The 26,228-nt window shown below is 42.9% G+C and overlaps 1 protein-coding gene across 32 annotated transcripts in view; it reads left to right on the plus strand.

The window, feature by feature from the left end:
* The window catches only part of EPB41L3 (erythrocyte membrane protein band 4.1 like 3), a 143,244-nt gene that overhangs the window by 77,049 nt on the left and 39,967 nt on the right, over positions 1-26,228 (plus strand). For 30 of the 32 annotated variants that reach the window (XM_069779049.1, XM_069779045.1, XM_069779047.1 and 27 more), the window contains exons 2-5: positions 140-345; positions 5,591-5,788; positions 23,290-23,394; positions 25,713-25,755. In XM_069779049.1, the coding sequence (XP_069635150.1) occupies positions 151-345; positions 5,591-5,788; positions 23,290-23,394; positions 25,713-25,755 (541 nt within the window). In that variant the 5' untranslated portion in view covers positions 140-150. The remainder of the gene's footprint in view (positions 1-139; positions 346-5,590; positions 5,789-23,289; positions 23,395-25,712; positions 25,756-26,228) is intronic. The other 2 variants (XM_069779054.1, XM_069779055.1) reach the window with 1 other exon arrangement.

The raw sequence follows: 26,228 nt of genomic DNA on the forward strand, positions 1-26,228 counted from the left end.
GGCCAGTGTAATAGCCACTTTAGTTTTAAAGGCTAAAGACTAAAACCTTGCGCCTCATGTTTCTCCATTTTGTAAGCCTAGCTTACAAATTCACAGCTACAAGATCATACTCAGTACGTCTGCACGCCTTGTTTTACAGAATAACCAACCATGACTACAGAATCGGGGTCGGACTCTGAGTCCAAGGATAAAGAGCAGGATCAGCAGGAGGGCCCTGCGCAGGAAGGGGCAGTGGAGACCCAGCCACAGGATCAGCAGCAGCAGCAGCTGAGCGAAGAGCATCAAAACGCGCTTGAGCAGTTCTCGGCTGTGGCAGCCCACAGCACACCGGTGAAAAAGGAGGAGGTAAGGGACCCCATGCACGCACGCTCGCTGCACGCAACTAGCTACATGCCCACTTATTGCTCCTGGGAAATAATGAGCCTGGTGTGTTAGGAGCAGAAATACATATTCCGATACGCATGGAAGGCTGTTTGGTGTGATGCTGTAGATCTTGACTGGTTGGTCTTCTGCATTTAAAAAAATAATAGTTTTCAAGCAGAATGTTTTGAAATTAACATCAGGTCTTTCTGCCTCCAGTGCTTCAATATAAGGGCAGTCTTATTAACTAAGCAGGAAACATCTTCAATATTGCATTTGCATTAAATAGCAAACAGTGCTAATTTTTAAGAAGCTGAAAATGTTTTCAGAGTTCATTTCTTCTTTGACACCTGCCAAAAACTGATTTCCTGCTTGCCTGTCTGATGTGTGAGCCATGAAGAATCTGTGGTCCCTTAAACTTCTCATAGTTCTGAAATGGCTGCATTATAATTACTTTAACTATTCATGTAATAGGTTTCAGAAGAGCTATCACATGCTTTTCCATTTGGTTCATTGTTGCGCTTATTAAATTTGTGGAAGCTGCTTTCTTTTTCCCGTTAATAATTTCCAGTCAATAGGATTAACAGACATTGTTCTTCATGGTTAAGTGACACACAGTTAATGAGGTACCTGCAAATCACATCCCTTAGCTCCGTAAGGTTACGACCCCCATCTGATGACATTCACCTTTGAAGAGTGGAATAAGTCAGTCTAAGTACTCGTCTCCTCCACCCTTTAAAAAATTCAGATTGTGTGAAGTGGGGTCCTGTTATTTTACCTAGTTGGGAGTCAGTGCTGGTGAAGCAAGCAGATGTAAGGCATTACTTAAAGTCACCATGAGTGCTTCTGTAGAAGCTGTTTGGGGCTAGTTGTGGTCTTGGGTTTTAAGCTTTTGTCCAGAGAGCTACAGCCCAAACTTGCTGTTGGTGGGGATAAAATGAGGGTGTAAGCGATTTCAGATACAAAGTATTTTTGTATCTCCCTCATTTAGGGAAGCATTACCTAACTGCTTGGGACAACAAATATTTCTGGGACCAAATTAAAAGAGGTGTCTTATGTCTGACTTCTAATACCTCAAGAGGTAGACATGGCAGGGCAGGATTTCTGGTGTTTATCGCTCCTGAAGATCAACCATTGGAAGAACTGCTTATTTTTTTTCGTTGCTGACTATTTTTACCATTGATAACCCTTGATCAGCCTCGCTCCATGCCCACCAAAGACCTCTCTGCTCTTGCTCGCACATCCACTGATGTTGGGACAATTTTGGTCTCCGAAATAGATTGGAAATTGCATGTAATTAGTTTGGGGAGAAGAGGCAGGGCTGCTTGTCCAAAAGAGAAAGGTACTGCACAAACTGGTCATTAAAGTGTAATTCTATCAGGCCTAGGCATAGGTATTACTAATTTTGTTCTTCCAGACTTCTTCAGTAATCTTTCTGCCCCAAGTTTCTTTTAATGTTAAAAAAACCAAATGAAAACAAACCCCAGAGTAACTACAAAAAACCCCAAAACCCTTAGGCACCAAGCCTGTCCACCTGTGTTTACGGAGGCATAGTTTGGAGACCTGAGATGCTGTTGTGTGGTCTGTGATCCCTTCCTTTTCCAAAGAAGATTACCTGTGAGCTGGTATCTGTAGAAGCCTTGATAAAAGAACTGGGTTAGCAAAGGGATGTGCAAGACCTTCCCATTGAGATTACCAGATTGAATCCGAAAGTCCCTGTTGTAAGCTGATTGCTGAATCCAGCTGCAGTGATCTGCCCAGTATATTTTGTAGTGGCTTAAGTGTCTGTATCACAGGAAAGAACCACTTAAATGCAGCACTAAGAGACAGAGCTAATGGCAATGGTGTCATTAAAAAAGCCCAAAACTGAAGGAGTAATGGGTATCATTCTCTCTCTTGCCATCTGTAATCGCAGTGAGGAAGTTGATGGTTTTTGCTATTGCTCGTATGAGAGAACCTTGGGAAGAAAGATTTAAGTTACCGATCCATGACAGTAACTTTTTGTTGTCATCCTATACACATAAAAAAGAACATTTTAATGAAGACAAAAAGGCTTTTTCATGTTGAGATTAGCAGTTACTACAGAAATTAGTCCTTTCTATCAGGTATAATAATGCAATCTTACTATCTTCCTGCCTTCCTATCTCATTGAAAATGAGCAAGAAGGCGTCACACAGGTTGGGCACTGACATTTATGAGCAACTATCATAAGTAGATGGGGTTCATATGTTGTGCAAGCTTGGTAATATTGCTTCATACTCCAGTGAGAAGCTGTGAAGTGTCAAAGGTCGTTACTTCTGAATCCTGTGACTCCAAAGGCTTGCTTCAAGAGGGGGGGTCTACCTTCAGAAGGGCTTGAACATACTGTGTCATAGTAAGGTACAGTAATATAGATAGACAGCTTATGTTCAAAAACCACAAACGCTGAAGCAACTTGTGGTGCACTAAAATTGAGTCCGTGACACTGAAAATACTGCAGAAATACAGCATAGAGGTATCTTGGGGAAGAATTTAGGAGAAAATGCAACTATGCTTGCAGAGTTCAAAATAATTCACTGAGTACGTGGTTTTTTCACTGGCCTTTTTTTTTTTCCCCTCCCCTAGATACCAGGATGTCATGTTTCTTTAGGAAAAAGAGACTTAATACAGTCTGAAAGTACCTCAATGCCTGAACATGTCAGCATAGTTTGACGGATCTTCTCTAATAGTTCTTGGCATGTTTTGTTCTCTAGACAAACGAGAGAAAATCTTTTGTATTATTTTAACCTAGACACATTCCCCTGATCTTAATATAGACAGGAACCTTAACAAAATAACCTCAATACCATTTAAAAAAAAAATTATAAATAAGCACATTTCTGCTGTAGTCTTGAGTTACCAGGCGTCTTTGTTTGAAGGAAAATAATCACCAATCCGTAAGGATTCATAGAATGTTTTTATAGGCTGAAGCTCCTTCTAAAATTTAAATGGCTGCTGGGTGCCCTTGTTGTGGGCTTTTCTCTCAAGCAGCTTTCCTGTTTTCTTTAAAAAGATTAATTCCATGCCTCTGGGGGTTTTTTGTTGGTTGCTTTTTCTTGGGGCAGCATGTTAACTTTTACATGGAAAATCTAATGAGCCACTGGCAATGAGAGTTTATTTCTTCCACTTCTGCCACCTACACATGTGCATGTGCACTTTCCCTGGCAGATTTCTTTAACAAAACGCATGGAAATCATCAAAGAGTCCCTCTGCCCATCAGCAGCAGCGCAGCTCTTCACAGAGGCCCTAGGAGGAGACATCTTCAGTCTTGTTTTTCTCTTGGTGCAGTAGGTTGAACCACTTGCCAGCTGGCCGCTGTTGTGGTAGAGGGGTAGCTGGCCTCAAGCCTTGCTGTGAGCCTGGGGGCGACTCTCCCCCTTCATCACAGCTACGGTGAGCGTTAAGTGCTTAGCGAACGGCTAATCCACTGACATATGCTGTGCCTTCATCTCCTGCCAGCCTTCAAGGTATGTGAGGACCTTGAGATCCAGACACAGAGCTGGTGTCCAAGTGCCAGAAGGAGAAAGTCCTCCAGTGCTGGAGCTAGATGGGGGAAGAGCTGGCTGGCGCTGGGCTGCTCCTGGGGAAGAACATCCACGACTCAGGGGATGAGGTGGATTTTGAAAGCAGCTTTTGTGTTGCTTTTTTGACTAGCTAGCCCCACTTTCTTCTAGTCTCCCCACCCAGGGAAGCCCAGGAGACCTTTGCTGTGTCCTCTCTCTCAGGGAAAGGAGGAGCATGGGTCTTGCCTCACCTCTTTGCAGTTGCCTCTTCGCAGGTTGCTGGGGCTTTGGTAGGAGCTGGCGCTGTTGGTAGCAGAGATGATTCCAAATTCCTCTTTTCCCCCATTCACCCAAAGGCAGAGGGCAAGCTTATGGCTTGTTTGTATGGAGTCTTTTGAGGCAAGTTCCCTGTGATTTAGTGGTACGTTGTTGTTGCTGGTTATAGGACACAAGGTTGTTCTAGTCTCAAAGCAGATTAAAGCCTTTGGATGGATTTGCTCCATTCTCATGAAGGTTTATTATATACAATGAATGGAAACAGACTTGGAGGATTAATTTACAATATATTTCCAGCAAAGCTTTTTGGTTATTACACTGAAATTGTTCAGAGCCAAAACAGGTTTGGTTTTTTTTTTTTCCTTGTAGTGAGATAACAGAAAGGTGTTATTTTTATCTTATTTTACTTAAAGTTTAGCTTAGGAATTACTGCAGTCCTGTTGAGATTTTGTTTGGACACTGTCAGGGGCATAACTGATGAGAAAGGTAATGACTGTGGCACAGTGCTGTTGCTAGGAAGGGTGAAATGCTGCAGAGCTGTTCTGCTTTCATCTAGTGCCATGGAGAGGACCAGGGGCTGGGCTGCATCACAGTAACTCTTCAAATGGTCTGACCCTCGGATAAACCCATGCAAAAGTAACTCGAAGTTGTTTCTTCTTGCCCCTTTTCCCTGCAGTATATTTGTCTTTCAAATAGCACCTGTTCCTTGCCAGCTTGAGGGACTTATTGGGCATCTGCAGAGAGCAAAATTCAGCCTCTCAAACTGTACTTACTATCCATTAGCCAGCCAGCTGCACATAAAAGTTGTTTGGCCCCTCAGTTCCACCCTGTTTGTTTAACCCTTTGCTCAGGCACTTGGGGAGCCTTTCACTCTCCCAGGCATGTCAGCATCCCCCTGCGAATTCACACTGTCACGGTGGATCTGTGCCCTTATTCAGGGGACTGTTTTCTCACTGACAGCAAAATTAGTGCAAACCTGATGGTCTTTTCCTGTTCCGTGTGACACCACGGAAGCATCATATGATTTAATAGGTACAGGGCTTAAAAGTAATATCAACAAACTGTAGGAATATCTGTTCATCACAATGTTTACCAATTACTCAGCATTTCCAACAGACCAAAAAAAACAGGTTGAAGAAGTCCAAGAGGGATTTTGTACCTATGGAAAAAGTAGAAGCCTAAAGTATGTTCATGCATGCCCCTCCTCCACAGGTACTCTGTACCTTTTGAGGTGAGAAGAGAGGGCTGGGAGGAACATGGGCAATGTGGGAAATCTTTTCAATAGGTAAGGAAGACTCTGTCCTGCATCAGGGGCTTTCTCATACAAGCCCCACACTATGGTCACTTAAATGCTTGGGTGCAGGGTGCGTAGTGTTTTGCATGGTGTGATTGGTTCATCTCCCTTCAAAAAGTATCTTTCTTTCTCTTTATAGCCCACAGACAAAGAACAGGAGTTTGCTGCTGCGAGTGCCAAACAGCTGGAATACCAGCAGCTAGAGGACGACAAGCTCTCTCAAAAATCATCATCTAGCAAACTTTCCAAGTCTCCTCTAAAGATCGTCAAGAAACCGAAAAATATGCAGTGCAAAGTGACACTCCTGGATGGATCAGAATATGCCTGTGAAGTAGAGGTAAATTGCTTTTTGTCTTGTTTTTTGCATCCTGTCTGGAGGAAAATGGTTGAAATTAGATTCGTAATTTAAGCAAAAGAATGAATGGCCTGATATTTCACCAATGCCAAGCACAGAGATGCTTCCGTTGTTTTCTCTGGAGGTTAAAGGTGTTGCACAGATTTGAGCTGGATGAGGGATTGTGAGCAGTCCCTGGAACAGCCAGAGATTTTGGATTAATTTTATGTCAGCACATGCCACAATAGAATGCAGAAAATAAATTATGAGCAGCAAGGCCTATAAACAAAGAAGGATTTGATCCCATAGGGCTTCTCTTTTCCTTGGTACTCTGCTGAGTTGAGACTCGTATTGAGTCACTGTCCAAACAGTAATTCTGACCCTTGTGAGATTAGCAGGGCCATGAGAGACACTCAGAGGAGGCAGGGGAAATGTCAGGAGCAAATAGCAGTGATAGTGGTGAGTTTTGTGAGCTTCTCCACGATGTCTGTGAATCATAGCTGGATCTGAATGTTACTGGCAGAAAGTTGCTGGTGGTTTTCTGTAAGGAAACTTGCCTTCCCTGCCAGGAGCCTACTTTTAGGAGGGACGATCTTTGCTGCACTGTCACTTAGGAACCGGTCTGTGCCTGTGGGCAGAGCCATGCTAAGAAGTTGCCTTGCCTTCAACTCTGGAAGGCCATGGAGAAGCAGGGCATGAGCGAATTCAGCATCTCAGAGTGGACCCATTTCTCAATTCAGCCTTTCCAGCCATGTCACCGAGGTGGTCTTTGGGCAGTGGACCAGCCTGTCCTGAGCCTGCTTTAGGTCAGGAGGCCTCAAGCAGCGGCCAGGAGGGGAAGTATGTGTGTTGGAGGGCTCAGCAAAGCCAGTCCTCCCTCAGGCAACCATAGGATGTGGCGGTGAAGAAAAGCCACCTGGGGAGGACAGAAGAGTATAAAGGTAGAGGTGGGGTAGTCTGCAGGCTTGAAAGAGGAACCCGCAAGAACATGAAGAAGGAGAGAGGGCGGAGGAAAGCAGTATCTGACTGGGAGCCAAATCCTGTTGTCTTCACAGTCAGATTGCACTCGGCCCTTGCATCCTCCAGCCACTCTTGTTTTAAGCCCTCTGGAGAGTGGCAGGTGAGGAGGACCTTTATGATGTTTATTTAACCACGGCTTTACAGTTTGGGCCAAATTTTTCTATGCTAACACAGGAGCTGTGATTTTATTACTCTTACAGCAACTTAGCAGTCATGCTGTCAAGTATCTTTTAGTTTCACTGGCCAAGCCTGTGTTGTTTCCTTCAGACTAGCAATAGCTATCTGGCCACATACTTTGTGACTATTAAATTGTCATTTCTTGACCTGCGGCCCCAGTTTTGTCTGTCAAGAATAGCGTGCAAACCATTAAGCTGGAAGAATGACTAATACTGGCTTTGATGGAAAGAGTCAAGCTCGTTTCAGCTTTTGCCACTTGGCTGTAAAATGTGAGTCAATTTTTGCAACTCAGTCAAGCAAATTTTACCGAATAGGATTTCTATGGAAATCTTGTCTAGGAGGCTGAACTTTATGAGAATATAAGATGGCGCAGAAGGAGTGACTTGTTATGTTAGATTTCCACTTATGCAAAAAAATGCTGTGAATAATACTTTTAGGAAGTTTCACTTTTTCACAAAACTTTGACTCTGTTGAAGTGTCAAATTGCTAGCATATAAAAACCATCATGTTTTATTGCTCATCAGATTTCTCTGCTTTGCAAGTTCTGAATAGCTCTTGAAAAATGTCCAATATAAATTTTGTATGCATTTTTTCTACTTACACTGCTGAAATATTTTGAAGTTGTCCTGACTGTCATCAATAATCACTTTATCTGCTTCTAAGATGGTTAGACTTACTAGGCAGAATGTAATATTGATGAGAATCAAGCTCCTAAAAGGATGAATCCTCAAATGACAAAGCTATGACAATGAGCAGACCATAGGGTGCATTGAAACAGAAGTTAGTTGGGAGGCACAAATATTTCAGGGAACAGTTTAGAAGGCACAAATATTTCAGGGAACAAGTGCAACTGGGGTGATGCATGCATTTACATACCTTAAATGGGCGATCCAGACTTTGCATCCTTCCTAGGTGGTATTGTCAGCATACTGTGTGCATTAAGGATGCAACTGCAGGTACCTCTCTGGCACAGGCCCACTCTGGCCTGTGGGAACACTTGGTAGATCCCCAGGGGAGTCCACTTTCCAAGTGCATAAAGTTCAGCTATAGCAAAAGGATGCTGTGTCCAGTCAAGAGAAATTATGTGACTTTCACTGTGCTTTTTCTCCCAGGGAAACCATGTAGGAGGCTGAAGGTGAAGTTCTGCTATGGTAATTTTGCATAACAACAAAGTTCTGTGTCTGTTTCACAGAAGCTCAGTGCTGCAGCATAACAAATAATCTGTCACATTTCAGAAAAATGCTATCACATTTTAAGGATCACCCTCAAGTGAACTTACTGTATCCCTTTAAACTGGGGGGGGGGGGGGGGGGGGAATTTATATTTTTATTTTATATAAAAATATAAATAAAGTATACTGAAAGACCTAACAAATTATGAAATTATGGAGGTCAGTAAATTCCCCAAGATTAATTCCTGAAGAGAAGGGGGAGAGAGGGGGACAACACATGGCTATCAAATATTTAATATTTTCATTCCTTGTGTTTAACCCACCTGAATGCATCTTTCAGTGTGGATGGTAGCCCAGGGTAGGGATGTGACAGTTGGTGGATGTGAGTCAGAAATGTCATCCTATGTTGTTAGCTCCTGTCTTCCAGCTCTGTCTGTGTGTCGTGCTTCTACCCACTGAAGGCTACAAAGCAGTGTGATCTAGAAGGACCATAAACTTAGAAACCTAATTCTGAGCTAGAATAATAGCTCTGTCAGTGAATGTTTTGGACATGGGCCAGATATTTATCCCTCTAGAATTGCATTCCCTAGTCTGGGAGCTGGGGATAGTTATAGAATCCATCAGTTACTCTATAGAGTGCTTTGCAAATGACAAATGCTTTTATATATGTTAAATATTAATATAATTTAAAGGATCTTATTGCTCTCAAGTAGAGCACAACCTACAGCTTATCAATTATGTGTTCATCCAGTTAATGACCTGACAGCCGAAATTGCATGTAGTCACAGACTGAGATGCTTCTGAGGCAGGTTTGCTTAATCCATTATCCCCTTGGTGTCCTTTGTTTCAAAAGCCCCTCTTTCTTATTCCATATTTAATGCTGAGCGTCTTCGCTGCCTGCTGTTGTATCTTTCAGTCTCTCTCACGTTCAGTACTTTGCATTTGCGACACCAGGAGTTTTTCATATTGTGTGAGATATATCTACACGGGAAAATGTGGTGAAGGTAACCTCAAAGCTGAGGTTAACAGTGGTTCATCTAATGTGGTATCCATTCAGTGAAAGAAGCTTAAGCAAATGCCAGGTAAAAGCTTTCTCCTGAGGCCCCACGGTGTTACTGCCTGTGTGCTGTATCCATCCTGACCCAGAAAGTCTTTCATGCAGTAAGACATCACAAGCCAAAACCAGGTTAAGTAGGCAACCCAACCTGTTCATTCATCCTCCTCCAAAACCATAAACCAGAAGCATTACCACCTGTACCCCCACTGTCTCTCTCATCTGGGAGCCTACAGATGGTAGCGGCAGGCTTATCTAACAAGGGTGTTCCCTTTCAGAGGTGGGATGGCCACTTAATGGTGCTTTGTCTGTCCAGGGACAGCTGTTGGCTTTTGGAGCAGAAGTATTTGCTGAACGCTGACATTGTCCCTGGTACTTTGTCAAAGAAAAACAGCCTCAGGGTGGCTACATAGTTCTCCCATGTCATGAAGAAGCTGGAGGTTTCTAATGGGTGCTCAGTCACAGGAGTCAACACAGCCTGCTCAGAGGGATACTGAGCAGTGATTTCCACCTAGATGTCCATCCCTGCTGGAAGTGGTTCTCCTTGTGCTCTTCATTGCACTCTCCCAGCCAGCATTGGGATCAGAAATACTCTTTGTCAAAAGCTGCCAAGCCCACAGTTGGGGCGAAAACTGTACTGCAGAGAGGGTGCTGAAGACTTCTCTTTTAAGTGAGCTCTGACCTACGCTTTGCATTTGTTGGTTTGGAGAACCAAATATAAAGCAAGATCCAAGAGTGCAAATTGATTTCAGATAACCTTAAAAAAGACAGTGAGCACACTAGTTCAGTTTTTTTCCTAAGATACAAGAAAACGAGCAGAAGTAACTTATTTCTGGGTTCTTCCCACTTTAAGTAGGGGTTTTCAAGTGCTGTAGGATTTTATTTCCTTCCTCTTCCCTCTCTGCCCTATCTCAGTTTTCTGTTATCAAGACTACTGCATTTTAATTAAAAGATGCAAGTGGAACCAACTGTCATCTTCTCCCTTACATGCAGCCTAATTTGAAATGTCTTTCTAAAACAGGTTAGAATTTGCCTTCATCGTTTCTGCTCTAAACATATACATGCTATTAATTGCAAAGTGAGATCAGAAAACTATAACATTTCATTTTTCAAAGGCTTAGCTGTCTGAGCCCATTGGTAATTTATACTCTCTCTTGGTTCCTCCATGGCTCTGACTTTCTTATTGTGCTGGACACCAGTAAATGAAAACAAATGTTTCCATGGCAGCCTGTCTGTGGCATCTCTGCAGGCCTACATCAAACAGAGTGAGTTGCTGTAGGATTCAGATAGGCTGCAGAGCACGTGCAAAGCTGACGTCTTGGAAGGCATTACTGGTATCCCCTCTTCTTGGTGGGTGGGTGGTCAGCTGAGGTAGGAGGGGACTGGTAAAAATACACTGATTTTGGACTTTTTTCCCCTCCACTTTTTCTCAGTCATGCTGCCGCTGGGACCCGGGCAGTAGTTGGGTGTCCCATGCTGTAGCTGCTGCTACGCCTTTGTGATGAACCTCTGGTGACTTCGTCCCTGATGGAGAGCCCATTTCCTTAATGGGTTTCCCTGCGTCCTCAGGTGACTTCAGAATAGCATACTTGAGTTGCAATGGTGAGAAGTTTTAGTTCCAGATATGTAAAACCAATGTTTATAACATGGACAGAGGCAGACTGGAGTGAACAGGTCCCTTTCTGCCCTACACAAGTATGTGCTGAAACCCCTTTTTGGAGGCAAAATGGGCATGAAATAAATGGATTCTCAAACAGGATGGAGTATTGTATTTCACATGAATTTTTATTTTTCCTGTTAAAAAGTGAGAGTACATGGATGCTTCTTTAAAAAATAAGTCATTAAAGGTGGTCTTAGGACAGGCTTTGAAGAATAGAGAACAAGCAGACTTATTTCTGCTCTGCCACCACTGCCAGAAATGAAAGACAGCGGTGGCTGACTTCAGTGCTGCATGTGTTTCTTTTCCTGGCTTGCAAGACTACCTCTGGAGGAAAAACCCTTCTGTGCTTCTGTATGGCAGTGGGGGACCACATGGCCCCGTTGTCTCCATCCCCATGCAGCATCCGAGCAAACCTTTGCCCTGGAGGCATCTCAATGTGGACCTGCACACTGCTTTTGCATGGGGAGTTTAATAACATCGAATTTCTCATCCATTTTGAGGTAGGCTTTAAGGTCAAGAAGGAAACCTCTGTAATAAGATGCACTCTGGTTTCTGAAGGATACGGTTTCAGTTACCCCCTGCACATTTTAATTGTTTAATGGATTCCACATAGTCTCTTGCAAATGGCTTTACATGTGAAACTGATTACTGAATGCAAGAGGGATTTTTTTTAATAAGTCCTTTCCTTTTGACCTACTCGTTGCTTACATTTCAGTTAATTTAATATGAAGAGCTTTGTTTTAGGTTTTTGTTCCTTCCCCGGGATGTGTTTCAGTAAATGTGACTGGGTTGAGATGCATCGTCGTTGTTACACAGAATGTTTTCTGTCCCCAGACCTGCTAATTAGGGCTGACGTAGATTAGCCAGGGGATTCAGTTAAGGTCTATGTTACCTGACACATGTCAGTAGGAGTCTGAGTATTGCCTGAATTATGTTCCAGCTGAATAGAGTTAATACAAAACTCTTCTGGCTTGCTTTTTCCAAATACTGTAGGCAGCTTTTTATGAGTTAAAATACTTGTCAATTCAAAAAGCATAACGATCTGGAAATCGATACCAATGTTGTCCAGCTCATAGTAATCAAGTGTGAGGCTGAGCAGAAAGAGGTTTTTTGCTTCAGTTTGGTAATTGAAAGAAAAATGAAAATGTTTGGGCTCCCTTTTAGTGATGATGATGATGATTATTTCACTGAGGCTAAAGAAATCTAAATTAAAAAAAGTCACTTCAGATTGACCCAAGCCTTTTGGAAATACCACAAGGCGGAGAGAGGATGCTGGTGTGGCACTTGTGGAGCTGGAGCATTTCCTCCTTGCCAGGAAAGGCTCACCTCCCCCAGCTTTCCCGTAGCTCCTCGCGGCTGGGAATGTCTGGGCTGCATGATATTCAGGGAAAAAGTCTCTTATAACCTTGATAAGAAAATACACCTAAGCGATTAGACAGCTGGGGTCTCTTGTATTTCCTCCAGTTAATATGCAAGTATTTTACAGAGACTGAAGAAGAACCAAGAATGAAAACCAAGTCACTCCTTCAGATGTTGTACTGAGTAAACAGCACATTGGGCTTTAAATTCCACCTTTTGGCACAGGAGAGGACATGTTCACAATCAAAATGAATGCAACAAGTTTAAAATAACAACACAAAATATTTGTATGTGTCCTCTCCACATACATTTTCTGCATTTAGTTCTCGTATCTCTTGCCTTTTGTTAATAGTTTCTGAAAGTGATTTGTGCAGTGAAATGATGGGTTTAGCAGGCAAAAATTTCCTTTTGATACTTTGGAGGTGCCAGCCATTTTTCATAATGGTGAAAATGATTGAGAGGGGTCAACCTACATTGACAAATACTTTCAGCTGCCCTGAAATTGCATTTTCTAGGGAACAAATGATTAGCTGAAGACTTCTTAGTGAAATGTTGCCTCTGGTTCCCTCCCCTTCTGTGCACCAATGGGACACAAGCCAGGCAACAGGAGCTTGTTCTCCATCTGGTGAAGTTTTAAAAAATTGTTTGGTCACGCACACTCAAACCCAGGTACTGCAAGGCTCATTGCTGCTTAACCAGTTTGCAAGCACCCAGGAGGGGATGATCTTTTACTTTCCTTTTACCCCAGACAGATAGAGGTCTTTTGGCTCCAGGGGTCCTGTCCTTGTCACTGTCCTTGCTGATGGCCCCACCAGGGTGAGACTGCGTCAAGCCCTCCACGTTTGTTTTCTCCAGGCTTGTCTTTCTGTGCTACGGTTTCTGTGCAGTTTGTTTATTTTTTTCACTCCAGCCTGGCAATGTAGGTCAGGGAGAGCTCTGTGGCTTTTAAACTCATATGGCAAGATTACTCTGTAAATCGGACTATGTTGACAGTAGAGCTTTTTCAACTGAAAATAAACAAAATGTTTATGGTTGATTTTTGCTGATATATGCCAGTAACTATTGATGTTACAGGTAGCAGTTGGTTCCCCCTTTCTGTATTGATGCTAGGCTTGTGCATCATTAGCAGTTACACAGGAGAGACGAGTGTTTGCTGAGGTCATCCAAGTATAGGTAGAATAAGGAAAATATTTATAACCCCCACTGGAAAGCTTCAACTGCTGTATTGAATCCCAAGAGACCCACTTGAGTTACTGCAGAGTAACTCTTGCAGGAGGTGGTAGGGCAATCAGGAGGCATTAAGCCAATGGATCAACTGCACGTCTAGTTAAAATCCAAGCCCAAACAATCTGTGTTCTCAAGAAAGCTGAGCAAGGGGGCTACTTTCTCTGTTGAAAAGCCTCCAAAATCGTGGAATAAGGTTTATTATTTTAGGTTAGGATTTAGCAAATGTGTGAGACTAATCAGTGTGCTGAGAATTGGACTGCTGTTTGAGAAATAGTATCCACTTTTTTTTCCTTTATCAGAGGGTAGTGCTTGTGAGCTGTTACCAGATCTCAGTTTTTACAGTATGAATTCTGTTGATGCACTTGGGATGCCAAAGCATTTGCTAATCATCACGTTTGACAGGTATTTCTGTAGCTGTTGTGCACATGCAGCCGTGGCTGTTACGCTTCCACGTATAAAGACATGCTCCAGAGTATTTATTATTTCTCAGGTGCCCCCTTTTGCTGCTTTGCATTGCCATGAACAAAGTGCCCGCTTTTTTCCTAAGCATGCATACTGTGTAACACACGTGTTGGTACGCTTAGAGCTCACGTGATGCAAGCGCTGGTGTGATCTCTGCTGCTGATGTAGAAGGCAAAAACCCTAATTTGGTTTGATGCCAGAATCGGGAATAGGTCACCAATCTTCTTACTGGGATTTAGCAGTGCTCTGGGTTTTTTTAGATTAGTGCTGGCTTTTTAGGATTGCAAGCTCAAACGGCATTAAAGAAGGTTGCCCCGATAAAAACTATGTCATGTTATACAATGTCATTGACACTTGCTGCAGGTATTAACTGTAGCATAGACAGTGTTACATACTTATCTAAATGCTTGTATTAAATACTTAGGTGTCAGAAAAGGTTATTTTCAGGAATGGTAATATATTTCAGTGCGCTATATTACAATAAATATTATCAATAAGCTGATAAATTGTATTACTACCATGATGGGAGGGAAAAAAAAAAATTATCAGTCGTCACTGTATGTCAAAACACCTTCTAGGCTACTAGAAGTTTTCTTACGTGGCATTCATTTCTATGTGCAGAGCAGTTTGGGATAGAGTTCTAAATTAAAAAGCAGAGCTAGGCAAAACACTATTGCAGTTTGTATTTCAAACTGTTAGAATATATTAGTCATGTACTGGGATGTATATGCAGGTTCACACATAAAAAGTTAATAAAGAAATAGAACACTTGGAGAGGTTGTATTGCTATGCAGCTTTCAGGAAAAGCATTTCCTTATATGAAATATACTTACATTGAAAAAAGAAGTTGTTTTAACACAGCTTTCTGAAATTGCCTAGTTCTTAGTCCTCCCCGCATTTGACTAAATTGTTTTTTCAGTAGATTGTGTTTGGAATTGTGACCTGGGACATTTCCAAATGCAGTTTACGATTGAAGTATGTAAAAGATTAAATGGTACTTCCTTTTGAGAACCAAAAAATGAATGTGTTTTGCTTTGAACCTTTTCTTTTCATTGCCTGTAGGGTTTTTTTGCCACCTGAAAAGCTGGCAGAAAGGTCTTGTTCAGTATCTCCTACACATGCTGGTGAACTGCTTACAAACTGTATGAGAGTATTATGTCCATCCAAGGGATACGTGCATCCTCATAGATGTTAATTTGTAATACTCTGCATATGCCAAACCCAAGATTTTTCCCTAAGAAACATAAAATAGTTGGATTAAAAAGACCAGATTAGTTAATTTCTTTTATCTTTAAACTTTTCTATGTTTGTCTGTGTGGGAGAGGGGAGTGGGGTATTTGTTGTTAGCTTTGTCACTCTGTGTATCTTACTGCTGTCTTTGGTGTACAATGTTGTACTGGTAACTTCAGCAAAGTTTTTGTTCCAGATGAACTAAATGTTGATGTTTCTGGAACTGCCAGTGCCATTTTCAGCAAGCACAGCAGGGGATATGTAGGGGCCTAAATTTCAGTGGTTGAGTCATGTTAGGCTTTTAAAAGCTCTCATCCTGCAAGTTATATTTGCTGATTTTCTGCCAATTAACACTCCAGGAAAGATTCTTCATCCTATTCTTCTTCCTGGATGCTCCCTACTTAGCTTCCTGCTGGGGACTTCAGTTGCGAAATGGTAGATTTGAAGAAATTCAGGGTTTCTTTTCTCTTCTGTCACCTTTCTCCTTCATCTTCTTTTCCCCATGCAGAAAAACTGTGGGGAAGTGTAAACAGCACAAGAGCAAATCCTTTGAAAACGCAAATTACAAATGTGTAGAAGTGAAATGAAGTTAAACTTCTTTGGAATGACTTCTTCCATTTATCTTCATTGGGAAAAATAAACTTTATGCTATTTTTTTTTCATGTTCTAATCAAGATTTGTTCAGAAAACAGATTCTCCCTATCTGGAAATTTTCTGGCCTGAAGTGCAATGATTAGCTTCTAGAATTTCTCAGTTCAGCCCTTCATATCTTGACCAGCTCAAATTCTTTCAGAAAAAAAACACAGGAAATGTCATAGTATATAGATTTTTATTTCATTCATAGATAAAAAAGCGTTCCTTACCGGAATGACTGCGTGAGTTTAGGACCTCTGATTGACTCTCCATAGATGAAGAGGTGCTGTGATGTGGTCACCAACTCCTCTGCATTTGGAACCACACTGAACATTACTTATAAATTTGTATATGTTTGTGTATGCACATATTATGTGCATTAAACTATGTACGTATTTGCCTATGCATATTAAATTATGACATTTATGTGACATTCAGATCCCTCCCCCAGAAATGAGGTTCTCAATACAAAAGTGATCTTGGAAGCTTGCATACACTTGATCACTTCAGCTTGCAAGTAATAACTATTTGCTCAAGTAATTTTTTTTTTCTAGGATTGGGCCAATTTTTGTCTAAGTTGGGTAATTCATGAGGAAAGAATGAGAAAGTGTGTTGTCAGGAGGCTGGAATTCAGCGACTCAGAGACTCAGCTGGGGGAATTTGTGGGAAGAGAGTGCTCACTGTGGCAAGTACAAAGTATTCCTGACAACCAGTTAATCATTTACACTTGTTAGTGTTGCAAGAATAATTGCAGAAGCTGCAAGATGGGGAGGGAGAAACTTCCCTTTGTGTATGCTAGTTCTTTGTTGCCATATACATTTTAACTTTTATGGGTGTTTCCCTTGCGTTTGCATGGAGGAGACCACCATGTGGCCCATGCAGTGCAGAAACCGAAGTGTTGACCAAAGTAACTTGAAAATGCAATTTAAATTGAAACAGTAAAGTGAGATTAAATCAGTGGTCTGGACACAATTGGAATCTTTTTCATCATGCACATGGCAAATGAAAAAATTAGCTAATACTTCCCCACCAGAAAGAACGGGGGGAAAGGAAGAGGTTAGTACAGCTGTGTGCCAAAATATGTTACAGCATGCAAGGCTAGAGCCAGCCCACGCATTTATACAGTGCCATTGTTAAGATCCATTGGAAAGTGCAAATGCTAATTAGGAATGTGAACCAGATAACCTCAACATCAGTTAAAGTCCAATTATTCCTACCGGGATTTCATGTTACTAATCTGTTTGTCCTTCTTCCAGCAGTCATGCCCAACTAGAGTTATTACAGTAATTGTAGAGAGTTTTAACGCCAGGCTAGTGCTAGTGTGGCGTTGCTTGCTGGCAGCTTGACAGCTTTTCCGAGGAAAGTGGCAGTGTTGTGTTTGCATATGTATTCGTGCAGAAAGATATGTGCAAACTCTTTCCATTTAAAATCCAGGTCCACAGCTGCGATACTTGTTCGTCTTGCTGTGCTCCTTGACTGAACAGAAAGGGAGGTGAAGTTTCGGTTCATTGGGGTGCCCTGACCTTGCAATTACTGCGCAGTGGAGATGATGGTCATCGCTGGCAAAAAGGAATCTCATTACAGCTGTTTGGCTGTGGGACTCTTTCCCTCTTTGGCTTTTCCCTTGCCTGTAAAATTTGATCTGAATGTGATTTCTTGTAATTGCTTTTGAATGGGGGGGGGGCATACCTGCATGCTGCAGACAGCCCTTGCTCAGCGTTTTGCGTCCACATGAGACTGCAGCATCAGATGCAAAAATAGAACTGCTCCAAAATGCGACACTTTGGAGGCTGCAATAGCTTTCATTTCTAGCTGAGAGGGCTGTTTTCTGCTCTTCAGCTCCTCATCCTAGTTCCCTGTCAGTGAGAGGAAGGTAATCTGCTCATGAGTAAAAATAGAGTATGAGAGTAGGCTAACACTCTACACTTTAATCAGGTACATGACGATTAACCCCTTAGCACCTGAGGAGGTGCAGGGAGAGCCCAGTATGACAGCTGTGCTGGTTGGAAGGACTGGCGAGGCCCCTGATTTGAGCAGGACGATGGCCAGCACTGGGTCAGGCCAGCGGTGGCATTGCCTGGCCAATGTCCTGAAACCCTCTGAGAACAGAGGGTCCTCGGCCTTCCTGAGATACCAGTCCTGGTGCGGCATTGCCCCTCCAGGGAGAAATCTGTCAGGCAAAGGGTTGGATTTGGTCTGGAAGAAGCTGGAGTGGTGACAGGTTCTCAGCCCAGACACCTCTCTGCTGGAATAAAGCTAGGAAAGATGGCTGGTCTGGTAGGTTGGAGGTTACCCAGCAAGTGAAGGTGTGTGGTTCAGGGTGAGGGTGCATCAGAAGAGAGGCTCAGCCAGCATCACCAAGGTGGGTGCCAAAATGCCCTGCAGGAAGGTTGCAAATGGTCGCATTTCAGGGGCAGGGCAGGACTGCCAAACTTGGAGCCACAGCAGCTTGAAGGAAACATTTCTGAAAGATGGTGCCTCCCGGCGTGGGACAGTCAAGCCTACACTCTTGCACAGAAGCAAAATTTGTCTCTTGGAGGTGGCAGTTCTGGATCCTGATAAAACTTTCCTCTGGCACAACTAGTTTCTGGTTTGGGGAGTGCTGTCCAGCACATAACGTTTGAAATCTTCCTGATCTCTTCCCTATATCTCACTAAATAGCAAAGAGGGTTCCTGGAGATTTCCTAGCATGTGCAGACAAGGAAGTTGCGGTCACATCTTTCCATTAAATTGCTCGTTGCTCATTTCCCATGTAATTTTCCTCGTTGCTTGTGACAGTACAGTAACATATGGGTTTGGTAGCTTGATTGCTGCAATACAGGCTTTATTATTATCTGAGGGTCCTGATGGACAACAAGGTGAACAAGAGTCAACGATGTCCCCTGGCAGCACAGAAGGCCAGTGCTCTCCTGGGCAGTGTTGCCAGCAGGTCAAGGGAGGTGATCCTTCCCCTCTACTCAGCTCCTGGACTGCTGGGTCCAGTTCTGGGCTCCCCAGTACAATGGAGACATGAACACACTGGAGAGAGTCCAGTGAAGGGCCACAAAGATAATGAAGGACCTGAAGCATCTCTTTTATGATGAAAGCTGAGAGCTGGGACTGTTCAGCCTGGAGAAGAGAAGGCTCAGGGGGATCTTATCAATGTGTATCCGTATCTGATGGGAGGAGTAAAGAAGACAGAGCCAGACTGTGCTCAGTGGTAGCCATTTGCCAGGACAAGAGTCAAGGGGTGCAAAGTGAAATATAGGAATTGCTATTTAAACGGAAGGAAAAAAAAACATTTTTACTATGAGGGTGGTCAAACACTGGCACAGGTTGCCTAGGGAGGCTGTGGAGTCTCCATCCTTGGACATATTCAAAACCCAAGTGGATACAATCCTGAGCAACCTGCTCTAGGTGGCCCTGCTTGAGCCAGGGGGGTGGACTAGGCAATCTCCAGAGGTGCCCACGATCCTCAGCCAATCTGTGATTATATTAATGTGCAATACATGTTTTGTGGCTGAAGTGATAATGTATCTATAACAAAGGCTTGTGTTTTTTCACTTTAATAATGTTCGTTTATCATAAGTAAGTTACAGCTTGTGGGCTTAATCATAATAAAGGAAAACTTTCTCACTATTTTTCAGCATTAAGAAATACCAGCCATTGTATCCAAATGTTCAACAGTGAGAATAATTGACTTTATAATAATCTTGTTATCCAGGTAGAGCTAAGGTGGAAGTACTTAATTTTTTAGCTCCTCACTCTCAGTGATGTACAATGTGCTATCTTGGTCTGGTGATCTTGTAAGGGGATGGGGCTGTGATGGAGGGATATGGGCTGAAGAAGCTGGTGTGGAGAAGTTTGAGCATGGACTGTTTCTGGAAAAGCCAGGTAGGGCATGGGAGAGCCTTTTGTAGCCTTCGGCCTCCCGAGGAGGGAGAAGCTCGGCACCAAAACCGAGGAGAAGCTGGCGAGGAGAGAGGCCACTTCCCCTCTCCCTTGCGTGTGGGAATCGCTGGCAGGCGCAGGCTTGCCAAGTTCGCCACTGCTGGCTCCTTTCACTGGGAGCTTGACCAGGAGGCTGCTTATTCCCATTCCAGCTTCGAGAGAGAGCCCTGACCTTTATAGAGCTGCAGGGAGGAGGCTGTGAAAAGCGTGAAGTTTTTGCTCCTGGACTTTTGTACTCATCAATCTATGTTTTGCATTCTTTCTATTGTCTTGATTTCGCAAAGCTTAAGCAGAATGTCTCTTTTTCCACATCTGCACATTTCATTTCATCCCATTCATGCCTGAAAAATAGCTAAGAATATTTCTGGAGGAGACTCTTGCCATATTTACCTTTCAAAAAAACTCTTCATTTATGGCGCCAGTATTTTATAGCATGAAGTCTGATTTTTTTTTTTTTTTTAAATTCACATTTTTTTGGACTGCTGAGAATTGGTTGGCATTTTTGGCATTAACTTGTGATCTACAGTAGCTAGCAGACTGTCAGTCTTTCATCGTCTTAGACTTGTCACCCCAAAATGGTGGAAAGCAAAGGTTTAGGATGGGTTGAGGAGCTGTATGAATTTGTAACTTGACCTTCTCTTCTCTTCCTCCCATTCTCTCCCTGCCAAAGCAATGATATCCATGCCTTGTCTGGCATGCTTATTTGGGCACACAGTAAAATAAAAGCAATTAACAAGACCATGGGAAGTCTGTTCAGTTGCTTTACTTATTTATTCCAAACTAAACCTCTTAACTTCCCATGGATTATGCAGCTTCCCCTCGCTGTGTTTCTGTGCAATGATGTTTTAGAAAGAGAGTGTGCGTGCTCATGCCACGTGGGTACGAAGTGGCAGTGCTGCGTATATGCAGGTGCACAAGGATTTAGTTTGGTCTTTGCATTAGGAGGGCAATAGGGGTGGATCCATTGCTAGGCAGCCCCCACTCCCCAAATGATGGGAGCCTTCTGAATCCTGCTTCCACAGGTCAGCTCCGACCTGGGGAGAGGCACTCGGGGGCAGCGACGAGGCTACAATGTGAGGCTCATCTCTCTGGACACTGATGGGCGTTTCTGCAGACAGTGAGAAGGAAAGTGGTCCTGGTAAGGCTTCCCCTCAGCCATCACCAGTTCACACCTGTGTCTGGCGAAGAGAGGACCCTGACCAGGAAGGGCTGTCAGTTATACGTGGTATTTCTGATGTCATCTTGCAGCACCAGCAGGGTTTTCCCGTATCCTGATGCAGCAGGAATTTTGTGGAAAGTGTCTGAGTACAACTTGGGGATCTTGGTACCAGAGGAGGAAGTACATTTTGTCATGGACAAGAAATGAGCCATGCAACTTATTCCAGGCTTGCCATACTTATTTTCACTTGCCCACAATGTGTAGCCAAAGAAGAAATCCTGAGCACTGGGTTTTTATTGGTTTGTTGCTTTTTATTACAGCACAGCCCCACAGAACTGTTTCCTGCTATTCCCTATTAAAACACCGTACCTTGCAGCTGCTAGCTACTATTTCTCAAAGCTGACACCTGTGTAGCTGCATAGATAGGCCGCATAAAATAGCTCCTGCGTTGGCCTTGTGTGACTCTTAAAATTAAGAGGACATGGAAGTATTGTAATTCAAATACATGTAAATGATGCAGTGGTACAGACATAGTGTTTCCTAAAGCAGGTATCTTCTAGAGTTAACCTGCTTATTTCTCTCCATTCAGTATAACCACTTGGTTTGTTATCAGGTAGAAAAGCAAGAAATTTGACAAAACACAGCAGTGCTTGCTTATAGTAGAAATGTGGCTATTCTGGCTTGAAGTCTCCGAGTTGATTCCTTTCTGCACACTGACAGTGAGATCTTTTTTATCCACCTGATCCTCTCCATGGAGCGTCAGGTATAAACCCGCTAACCTCTTATTATTGACTTCCAAGTTTGGGGTGTGAAGAATTAACTAAACATTTGTTTGACCTTATAAAGGAGCTGGGGTATATTCATGCTTCCTACCACAGGGCAGAAAGCATGTGACAAGCAGAACAAGGCCCGAGCGTGGTTTGCTCAAATGATGCTGGAAGACACAGTAAATGAAGTTACAGCAGTACGCTTGCAATGCACTTCTGTGCCTGTTTTTTCTCAGCTGGAGAACACTTGTTAGACTCTATCAGCCACACTCTTCAGTTTCCCCATCGATAAAAACATAGAGGATATTTCCCTGCTTCCTTTCTAATACACCGTCGGAGCCCCAGTAGAAATACCAAATTTAATATAAATTAGGTTACGCTGCACAACTCCCTCTATCATCTCTTGTAATGTTTTCACAGGGTTTTAGGCAGCAACCCTCAGTTCTTTTCTTTTTCTTTTCTCTTGGCTTGCTTACCACTTCCAAAATAGTTTGATCCCAGTGTTGGGCTCCACAGGTTTGTTGGCATAGTTGTGCCAGCTGGTATTGTGAAATATCCACCCCTCCAGCCAAGGCTGCCAGGCTGGCAGCTCTGTCAGTGGAGGCACATAAATTCAGAGGCAGCATTCTCTCCTCTTTTGTGTCAGCCTCCTTCCTGCATTGTGTTTGAAGAAAGTAGTGTATTTCCAGTCTGCTTCAAGTCACGTGTATGCTACAGATTAAGAAAATGCAGCCCTGATGTCAACTAAAATATTTATGTATGCTTGTGTTTGAAATGAATTGGGCAGATTTTTTCTTTTAGCTGAATTGCACTTAGGGAAGCAGATAACGATGAAACAGTGGCTCAAATAATTTTGGGTTGTTTATAATAATTAATGCGTATTAAAATTGGCACATGTAGCTTATAAAGGGGACGTTTCTGTCTGCGTTTGGTTTTTCGGAGATTTTTTTTCTCAATGTCACATATAACGCTGAGAACTAGGGTGATATGAATTTTTACCGTCCAATACGAGAGATACTACGAAGCTTCTGTTAAGGGCTCTGGCTGTTGACAGTGAGAGATCAACGTGTTAGCAGTAAAGAAGGTTAGTGGGACACTGGAAGGCTGCTTTCTTACCCAGCTGCGTTCCCAGTGAGATACTAGGCTCTTTCAGTGATTTCAGTAGGTGGTGTTATCACGTTTCCCCGTATATGAGACAAAAAAGGATCCTGGAATCAGTCCACGTTGCTACCAAAGTGAGAAGTATCCCCACGTTTGATTTTTCCTTCAGTGGATCGCCCCCCAGTCACAGATCTGATAGTCCATGACCAGGAATATTTTGTACGGTTGTTGTTGCTACTATTGCACACCAAGAACGCCCAGGTTTGCTGAGATACGACTGTGAAAGAAGAGTTCTTCTCATTGAAACTTGAAACGTGACATGTATTGACTTATTTTTAACTCCGCAAGAAGACCCAAAGTTTTATGAAAAACAGATTTGCCCCATTCAGCAGATTATTATGAAGCTCCAGGTCAATAGGTTTGAAAGATGGATGAGTTGAATTAAATAATTTTGGGGTTATTGATGTGAGGATTAACAGAAAAGGTGTTACTTTAACACTTATATTACTTTATTTTGCAAACGTGATTTTTTTTTTCCTGTTCATTTCCCACAGAAACGCTCCAGAGGTCAAGTGCTATTTGACAAAGTGTGCGAGCATCTGAACCTTTTGGAAAAAGACTACTTCGGGCTAACATACAGAGACACAGAAAACCAAAAGGTAACCCACAAAACTGCAGCTGGCCTTTGGCATGTGGACATTAGAGCGCCCCGAGACACCCCTTCAGACAGTTGCAAACAGTCCAGAAGTTGTTTTTATCTTCCTTGCCAAGTTCTATTAGATATAGCTTGAGCTATTGTAACTCTACTTCTCAAGAGCATCCCCTGTGTTTCCGTGGCTTCCCTCTGTGCTGGCTGTTTATAACATGAAAGAAGTTAATTGTATAGCTGCTTCTCTTTCTAGTATGATTTATTTCATTACTGCTGTAGATGAAAGTCAGATTTACATTCATAGATACACTACTAAACATATAATACTAAAATACAGCTTAATAATACTGTGGTTGGGATACAGATAGGCAGGAGTTGATTGACTGCTCCTGCTAACTGCTAAGATAAAGTAAGGCTATAAGACTTGACTTACTTTATCTTAGCATTATTGTTGATTTGGCTAAAGACATTAGTCTTCAGACGCAGTTGGTAGCAATAGTGAATCACATTCTGCTTGTCTGCATTTCAACTTTAGTATTAAATAAGCTGTGTATTAACAGTGTCCAAGATGATCTAGTGTGCAGGCGATATAGATGTATTGTTTTGGACACGTTATGATAAAAGAGAGAGTATCAAAGGATAATTTAAAATATACTATGTGATTTTGTGATTTTAAGATAAATATTTTGAAAGAAACCAGTAACAAAACTTCTTAGCAATATGTGCAGTAGCCCAGCAGAGCTCACCAGGTGAAGGGTTTTTGTGCTTTGCATGGCCTGAAAGGTCTTCCTTGATGGAGCTGGAGCTATTACTACTTCTTTAGCTGTTTATGTCTTGTGAGAATAACAGTTGTATTTTCTAGGCTTCCATTTGTTTCAGTTATATATGATACAAAAGAAATCGGTCTTTTTGTCTCTCTTTCCCCTTTCTTTACAGAATTCTAAATATGAGGATTTTGTTTCTGATTCAGAAAATCACTTAAGCAGACACTTGTTCCATGCCAGTGCAAGATAACACTTTAGCATATGCTTAGTTTTGAGTTGTGGTAAAGTTAGGCTGATGTTTAAGTGCATTTCCAGATAGGTGTGCTTTCCTGTACTGGAAAGACACGAATGTATTCATTATTAACAGGTGATTTAAAAGCACTAAACATTTATAGATTGCCAGTTACTTTACAGAGCTAAACAGCTAAAAGAATGACTGCTTGCCACCACATTTATTGATCAATAACATGCATATTTTTAATGTCAAAGTACTTAGCAATTCACCTCCCTCCTCTGCCATATAACTTCCAGCCAGACGATATATGTGCCCACGTCACGTGTCATCTTTGAAAATAGAAACCCTGATGCATCTTTAATTTCTTGGTACATAGCGTGCTTTCATGCTCAGCAATAGCTGGAGCTCTTTAGGCTCAATGTTTTGCACCACAGACCAGATTTGGACAGCTGCGAACTGGTTGTTTTTGTTGCGGGGGGGGAGGGGATTCTTGTGTTCTGCTTGTTTGATATTTCTTTAGTATTTTTTTTTCTCCGATACATTTGTTTTTCTTTCTTTGGAGAAAGTGGAACTTTCCTAGGGGAAGCGAACTTTTTGTTCAGGGCTCTGTGACACATTTTAAATATTAAGTTGATTCTGTTAGAGGACAAGGTAGCGGTGGCACTAAGAGACCCCAAGCTGCTGCACACCTCTTCCAGAGGAATTTGATCTGCTCCTTGGCATCCATGGAGTAGTAACACATCACCACGATAACTCCCCACCTCCTTGGCAGGGGTTTTGTCTCGCATAGTCACCGGGCTCTGCGCAGCATGGATGGGGGCAGCCCCCGTGCTGTGGTTCTGCCGCTGGTTTCCGCCCATGCTCCCTCTGCCCCAGGGAGCGCCCCATGCCCACGCCGGGTTGCAAATGGGGAAGTGCCCTATGCCACACTGGCTTATCCTCTAGCAAGGCTTTTCAGCCCTTCCAGGATTAGAGCAAAAAACCAACCAACCAAATAAAAAACCAAAACCCTTCTTAACAAGTTTGTAGAGATTTAATCTTCCCAGAAGAGACTCTGGAAAACGATTTCTGTCCATTTATTTTACTAATTTCTATATTTTTTTATTTCAAACCATTTAGCCCCTCAATGTCTGTGAAGGTTAATAAAAATCCTGCTTCTACCCAGGGCCACATCTTGGAAGTTAGTGTTATCCCTGCCTACTGCTGCTCCAGGGAGAAAGGGGTGGCAGACCTTCGCGTGTTCTAGCTTTTACTCATAGCACTGTTTTAAGAATAATGTTTATTGTGTTTTCTAATTCAAATTGAAAAAAGGAAACATTTTCTTTGCAGAATTGGTTGGACCCTGCCAAGGAAATCAAGAAGCAGATCCGAAGTAAGCTTGTTATCGCTTGTGTGTTTATTTCAGGGGGTCTGGAAAAATTTCATTCTGTTGTACCCGGACCCCAAAAAATTTGCACAAAAAAGTCTCTTCCTGTAAACTGCCATCCATCTTTGCAAAGACACCGGACCTCTGTGGCACTGAGCGAGGATGCGAGAGGCAGAGGGGGCTCCCCAGCACGCAAGCAGGGCATCATGGGCACCAGGCGCCCATCACTGCCCAGCCCCTCTGGTCCACTGGGCTTGTTCATAAACAGCTGGGGTAACTCGCTGCTCTTGGGTTGACGGGCCTGTCCCACCAGGGTGGCCCCAGCACCAGGGGCTTGGCAGCCCCCTCTCCCCAGCCCCTCACCCCAGCCCCGCTGCCTGCAGGGTGAGGGAACGGGCAGGATGGGGCTATGGCCCCCTTCTCCATGCCTCCCCCCCAGAGAGCGTGCTCCCCCCAGGGTGACACAGCCTATTTCACAA

Source organism: Haliaeetus albicilla, chromosome 3 (genome assembly GCF_947461875.1).
Source record: "Haliaeetus albicilla chromosome 3, bHalAlb1.1, whole genome shotgun sequence".
In the NCBI taxonomy this organism is placed as follows: domain Eukaryota; kingdom Metazoa; phylum Chordata; class Aves; order Accipitriformes; family Accipitridae; genus Haliaeetus; species Haliaeetus albicilla.